Source organism: Xyrauchen texanus, chromosome 50, assembly GCF_025860055.1.
Source record: "Xyrauchen texanus isolate HMW12.3.18 chromosome 50, RBS_HiC_50CHRs, whole genome shotgun sequence".
NCBI classification, from domain to species: Eukaryota; Metazoa; Chordata; class Actinopteri; order Cypriniformes; family Catostomidae; genus Xyrauchen; species Xyrauchen texanus.
The window spans coordinates 22,227,761-22,235,260 of record NC_068325.1 but is presented as its reverse complement, the minus strand read 5'-3'; the positions used below and the strand labels follow the sequence as shown (position 1 = coordinate 22,235,260).

The window sequence follows — 7,500 nt, the reverse complement described above, 5'->3', positions numbered from 1 at the left end:
TTAAATCTGACAAAACCTCACTTTTGTGCACATTTGGGGGTGACATCAACTGGAAAAAACACTAACAAATAAAATAAATCATTCCGTTATAAAAAAGCTTTTGCATTTGTATTTACTCTTAGTATAAAAACAATATAAATCTAATGTTCAGTCTGTGTTTGGATGACCCGTTGCGTTATCCTGCATACTTCTATAAATCAGCAGGTGAGATCATAATGGGAGAGTCAGGATGTGGGCGGAGCCTAAAACAATCCCTAAACACACACAGTGCAATAAACATACACACACCAAATATAATGCTAAACCCCACTTAACCATAATCTCTGGATATTCTGAACATGGTGTCTTTTATTATGTAAAGAAGAATGTAAAATATTCTTTACTCATTAACACACGAACGAGAACGAACTTATCTTTGTATTGTGGGTAAAATTATTAGCGTAAATCATTTTAAATGTAAGAAACTGAAATATTATAGAAAGTTTTGTCTTTATCTTTTGGACAATCATTTCTCTGACTCATGGACATGTAATCTAGTAAACAATACATCTGATCAAACTCTGATTACTATCTGGATTCCTCATTTCGGCCTGTTTTTCTGTTTTTCTTGTGTTTTCTTTCAGATATCCATCTGACTAGCTGTTAGCTAGTTAGCTTAAATAATTGATTTTTTACAGCATTTAGCATCAGAGTAATGCGTGTTTGACGGTCCTTGCTATATTAAAAATTAAATGTACTGGTCATTGATTACTCACCATTAATTAAGGGTTAATTAATGGTGAGGTAACTTTTGTACTTGTAAAATTCATTATTACATAATTTTAGTCACATGAGTCACAATTTGTCTCATTTGTAAATTGAGTTTAGAAAGGTGCTATATAAATAAAACAGTTTTCCATTTCATAAATTTTGTAAAAGTTGTATTAGTGATTTAATGCATTAATTCAGTGCGATTTTATTATATAGAAATCCTCAAATCCGAACGCTGTAAAATAAGTTTTAAACTTTGTTTAAATTGTCACAGTAATCTAAAAATGTTATGTTTATAAAGCAACGCAACCGATATGACGCAAGTGTATATTGACGTGTCCTTAAACAAGCCCTCATTAGAAAAATCGGACTGATTGATAAATTCAGTTACAAAATTGATTTGCTGTGAACTGTAGGACAATGATTGTCTTATGTTTAATAATATGGAAATAACAATATATTTAATATAAAAAGTCACTTTTTGAATTGTGTTTTTAATGCTTAACTTACGTGCCTAAATAATGTCATGCATTTTAATTGTATTATATATATATATATATATATATATATATATATATATATATATATATATATATATATATATATATATATATAATATACACACATATTATGATTATTTAAATATAATTATTTAATCATTATATGCTGTAGGTGTTTTGGGTTAGTGTTAAAACTGAATGATATCAACATTGAACATTATTATATATTTTTGTATTAATTAGAAGATGAATTCCATGTAGGGATACATGCAGTAGTCCCAACAAGCATTTTCTTATTTTAAATGAAACTGTGTTTTTTATTGAGTTGGTCATTTAAAAGTAGATCATCACACAAAAAAGTGTGGACACCCCTGCTTTAGAGAGTTATTATAAGGGCTTGTTTAAGGACGCGTCAGTGTACACCTGCATAAGATGGATGCTTTTGGAGCATCTCCGTTATCTGGTGGCATAAACATACCATTGTTAGATCGCTGTGTCAAGTTAAACAAAGTTTAATACTTAGAAAACACATCTTGATATCCCTGCCTTCAGATTTGCACTCCATCAAGCTTGTATGCAAGATTGCGTCTGTCCTTATGTTGTGCTGTCAGTAAGGGTGGTTTGCTCTCTGATAAGCTGCACATTGCCTATACAGTGAGTTCCGCTTACTGCCCCCTGGAGAAAGCAGGTGGTACTACAATCTTCAATTGCTTATGTGGAAGGGATATTCCTTTTTACGGTCCGGGGACATGATTTATTGTGTTAAAATGTAATTTATTTAAATGTAATATATCACACTGCACTAACACGTTAAATCGGCAGCCCTAATTGTTTTCCAAACAAAATGTTAGTAAATGTTCTTGTTGTCTGCATTGAAGAGTAAATGTCAAATCCAACTATTCTAATGTATATGAACATTCATGACCGTTAATTCATGTTATAATTACAAGTAGTTGCTCACTCCAAATGTACTGACCTTGTTAGCTTCAGTCACCATTCACTTTCTTTGCAATTTCTTTTCCAAACAATGAAACAATGAGTGATGACAGAATTATCATTTTTGGCTGAAATATGCCTTTAAGTGATATTCATACTGTTTCTTTTTTGGCGCTCTACATAAATCTCTACACATTGACATTTTCCAGAGAACAGAAGAGGCGTTCCATAAAAACGTGTTCAGAAATGCAGTGGAATGCCGTAAAACAGCATCTTTGATAGTTGTCTAATGTAAGTCATAAAACATGACACCCAAACAAACACACAACTGCTGTAATGTCATTATGAAAAAGGTTATTTTAAGGTTTCACTAGCAATAAAATCGCTTTAAGTTGATCTTCTGTAAGTATAAAAGTTTCCAGAAAGGCAGAAACATGCAAGCGTGAGTGCTTGAAAGTGTGCTGTGCAGTAACAATCCCAATACTCAAGGGGCGATAGACTTTCCTTTAAATGTGTTATTATTCAGGTAGCTACTGTAGCTAAAATAATATCAAGCATTTAATTGACTTCAACTCACATGACAGTTGTTGTCCCGAACGAGTACATCTGTTGCGAAAAGAAACTGCGTTGTCACATTTCGAGAAAAAGGTTCTTTCGGGTAAGCTAATCAGAACACACACTTGACCTAAATATTATAGAGTCTAAGTCTTTTTTTCATCTTGACAAAAGAGTTTTGAGGTGTGTGCAGAGAACTTTGGTCAGGAATGCAACAATAGTCTGTTAGTCACTATGAAAACAAACATCACATTGACAAATGAACAATACAGCAATACACACGTCATTTTCTGTCTGCATAGATTTGTGCACTGTTCAAAAATCAAACGATAGCACACCATTGCTGAGAATAACGTTTTTGTTTCTGTAACATGTTTAATTTTAAGATCAAGGCCCCTTCTCTAGACTTGAAGGTTAAGAATTCTGATTAGCCATAGTGTTATCCCTAGCTAGCAGTAAATGAAGGCAGGTTTGTGAGCTTTTCTTAATTTTTTATTTTAATTGAGTTAGTTTTGGAGTCATGAAAATAATGTTTAAGTTTAGTTTCAGTATTTATAGTTATGGTACGTTTTTATTTACGTTTTTATAAGTAAACAAACAGGTTTTCATTTAGCTTCGGATATTAGCTTCATGATAATTACGCTGTGGTAATAAACTAACATTAATAAGCTATCAGCTAAGGTAACATTAGTAAGCTGTTAGCAAAGCTAACAGTAATTAGCAGTTAGCTAAGCTAACATTAATAAGCTGTTAGCTAAATTAACATTAATAAGCTGTTAGCTAAGCTAACATTAATAAGCTGTTAGCTAAGCTTAACAGTAATAAGCTGTTAGCTAAGCTAACAGTAATAAGCTAACAGTAATAAGCTGTCAGCTAAGTTAACATTAATAAGCTGTTAGCTAGGGTAACATTAATAAGCTGTTAGCTAATCTAACATTAATAAGCTGTTAGCTAAGCTAACATTAATAAGCTGTTAGCTAAGCTAACATTAATAAGCTGTTAGCTAAGCTAACATTAATAAGCTGTTAGCTAAATTAACAATAATAAGCTGTTAGCTAAGCTTAACAGCAATAAGCTGTTAGCTAAGCTAACATTAATAAGCAGTTAGCTAAGGTAACATTAATAAGCTGTTAGCTAAGCTAACATTAATAAGCTGTTAGCTAAGCTAACAGTAATAAGCTTTTAGCTAAGATAGCATGAATAAGCTGTTAGCTAATCTAACATGAATAAGCTGTTAGCTAAGCTTAACAGTTAATAATGCTGTTAGCTAAGCTAACATTAATAAGCTGTTAGCTAAGCTAACATTAATAAGCTGTTAGCTAAATTAACAATAATAAGCTGTTAGCTAAGCTTAACAGTAATAAGCTGTTAGCTAAGCTAACATTAATAAGCAGTTAGCTAAGGTAACATTTAATAAGCTGTTAGCTAAGCTAACAGTAATAAGCTTTTAGCTAAGATAGCATGAATAAGCTGTTAGCTAATCTAACATGAATAAGCTGTTAGCTAAGCTAACATTAATAATCGGTTAGCTAAGCTAACAGTAATAAGCTGTTAGCTAAGCTAACATTAATAAGCTGTTAGCTAAATTAACAATAATAAGCTGTTAGCTAAGCTTAACAGTAATAAGCTGTTAGCTAAATTAACAGTAATAAGCTGTTAGCTAAATTAACAATAATAAGCTGTTAGCTAAGCTTAACAGTAATAAGCTGTTAGCTAAATTAACAGTAATAAGCTGTTAGCTAAGCTAACATTAATAAGCTGTTAGCTAAGCTAACATTAATAAGCTGTTAGCTAAGCTAACATTAATATGCTGTTAGTTAATTAACAGTAATAAGCTGTTAGCTAAACTTAACAGTAATAAGCTGTTAGCTAAGCTAACTGAACTGCAATATAGGCACTTCCATGCAAGCAAAAACACAATAACATTCAAATATCAGGCTTCACTAATTTTTAAGGCAAAAAATGTGTTTTTTGGTTCAAAACTCTGTTTTGTTTACATACCTAATGTCATAATTCAAGTAAGCGGTGATAGAGAAAATGTTCAAAAGTCTTGAAACTGTTTTTGCCGAAGGAAACTGCTGGCGTGTATGAGGGGTGTACACATATCAAAAATGCATTTTCAACTCTACACGGATTAGTGTCGATGAGGACTAAGTAAATTAATCTCTGGAATGACGGGTCACACAAACACAAAACATGAATCTCTTAAGATCTCAGTGTGAAACTGCTGTTTTTAACTGGTGATCGTGAACTCTGACATTGATAGATTCTTGTGAAAAATAACACCAGTTCAACATCGATAGATTAGCTGTCTTAGGTGACCATAATTCCAAGGTAGTTTCAGGTGTTTTGGAGCTCAAGACGTGTTTCAGATGGGTTTCTGCAGATCTCACAGGTATTATATGATACGTGTGATGTTATCCATGTCAATACCGCTACACTTGACACATTTAAAGAATATTTACAGCTTCAAATGTAGAGGAGAGTTTGCGCTTGCTATCTTGCTGTGGCCATTTGCATGTGGATTCATGCAAATATTGTTGTTGCGTATAGAGTATGCTTGTATATTTGAATGCTGGACCTCTAAAGAACAGCCGCTTTGTATTTAAAATGCAAAACGAAACCCACTTTTAAAAATGTGATTGTTAAATTCAACTAAAGGTCAGCTTTAGCAAATTCGAACGCTAACGCTAACTAGCAGAACTGGTGTTTTTCTATAGAGAATTAACTATAAAAAATATTCTGTTGAAGACAAAACTGATACTTGGCACATTTCAACACATTAGCAATAAATGTCCTTGTTGAAATAAGGTTGAGTGAGTGTTTGAAGTGGAACAGAGTTCACAAGGGTGAGGCGCAAGTACAAGATAAAGTTTAATAAAACAAACAGCTTAAATTAAATATTACATACCGACGTGGTACGTACAGTAAAATGCAAAGATATAACTCTATGCTAAACTTCATTGGGAGGTAGCCGCTATAGCTAAAATAACCAGGGTGCATAGGTATTTTTAATCAAACTTTATTTCACAAAATGTTTATACAAAAAAGCAAATATATGCCATACATAAGTGTTAAATACAGTATAAGATTTGAGAGGGAAACCTCGTACATATTATCCAGTGACTTCAAATCACAGAAACATTGAGCAGAATCGTCAGTGATATAATCAGATTTGTACTTGATTGAGCAGTGTAATGAAGAATACGTTGTTCTTACATGAGTCTATAAACAGTGGAATAGATATATCAATCAGTACGACAGATGTGAACAGCACTTCATACCACCATCATGTCCTTCTGTTCTGAGTTTGTTCAACCGTTGGCAAAATCCCTTTGCAGTTCATTCAAACTTAATTTCCTCAACACCAAAGAGATTTTACAGAGCTTTACATACTCTCACAGTTCAACCATTGTGTAGAACAAAGTTTACAAAGTTTAAAGTGGTTTAGCAAATGGAGTCTGATCCAGGCCACGCCAGCGTGCCATCCAAACCGGACTGGTGCTAGTGGTATTTACAACATTTTTACAGGTTCATAAAACCTACATTAGCCAAAACAATGGCTTACAGTTTCTGCAAAACTTTTTCCCTCTGGGAAGAGTGTGTTTCTATAGAGAGGATCTTCAGAGCAACCAAACTCAGCCTAAAGTTCCTCATTAGTAGGAGTCCAATGACTCTACGGTTGAAAGTGACCATCGGGTCAGCTTCAGTATCCAGTTTCCTCTATCCTCCAACCAGTGGATTTCTTCCCAAACTTGTAGACGAGTCTGCGTCCATCCACTCTCTCCAGAATGTCTCTCTTATAGTAATACCTGTAGAGAAAAACACTTAGATTATTCTCTTGTCCTTTGGTCAACCATGGCGCTTTACACTGAGACTCATTCACCCATTCAACCACACACTCATACACCAATGATGGCAGAGATGCCATGCAAGGTGCTAGCCTGCCATTGGGAGCAACTTGGGGTTCAGTGTCTTGCCCAAGGACACTTCAGCATGTGGAGTCATGTGGGACGGGAATCGAACCGCCAACCTTGTGATTGGCAGCCAACCCATGATCTCAGCGTCAATTACCTCATAGCTCTGCTGAGCTTCTCGTAGGTCATACTGCTGTTCTTCTTCTTTTGGCCCCATAGCTGAGCAACAGCCTCAGACTTCAGGAACTTAAAGACGCCATCTCTCCGGTCCTCCCATTTCATCAGACCATGGTTCTGTTCTGGGTTGATCAGAATGTCCCTGATGAACTCCCACAGGTGGGTTCCTCTTGGAGCTGGAATAGAATAGATCAGAGTCTGGTTTAGAATATGGATTATCTACTGATGTGCAAGACTTGATTGCAGCATCAGGTACCTCTTCACCTGAGAATTGCATTCGCTTACCGTGTTTGGTTTTCTTGGACTCAATGAAGTTGTCAGATTCCCGACTCATTTTTGGAGGTCGTCCTCTGCCTCTCTTCTTTACCTCTGATGGCTCTTGTTTCACGAAATTGTCTGTGGGAAAAATCACACCAGGCAAATGTTAGACAAGTCTGTCTAGAGCCCCTTGCAGTACTTCTCACTCAATTGGTTGACGTAGAACTCAACCCTATTTCTATTTGTGCAGTTTAGTTCCAATCCTGCTCCTACACAACTGCCTATAATTGCCAAGTAATCCTGATGACCTTGATTAACTGGTTCAAGTGTGTTTGATAAGAGTTGAAACTAAACGCTGCAGTAAGGTGTACCTCTAGGAGCAGGTCTGAGCACTTATTGAGGAACTT

General features: G+C 34.8%; 1 protein-coding gene across 1 annotated transcript in view; it reads right to left on the bottom strand.

Annotated features, from left to right (window-relative positions):
- Positions 1-5,730: 5,730 nt before the first annotated feature.
- Positions 5,731-7,500, bottom strand: part of elf3 (E74-like factor 3 (ets domain transcription factor, epithelial-specific)) — a 3,584-nt gene continuing 1,814 nt past the window's right edge. The window contains exons 7-9 of the mRNA XM_052124094.1: positions 7,121-7,231; positions 6,816-7,011; positions 5,731-6,553 (exon numbers count right to left, since the gene is read on the bottom strand). Coding sequence (XP_051980054.1) covers positions 6,448-6,553; positions 6,816-7,011; positions 7,121-7,231 — 413 coding nt within the window. The 3' untranslated portion in view covers positions 5,731-6,447. The remainder of the gene's footprint in view (positions 6,554-6,815; positions 7,012-7,120; positions 7,232-7,500) is intronic.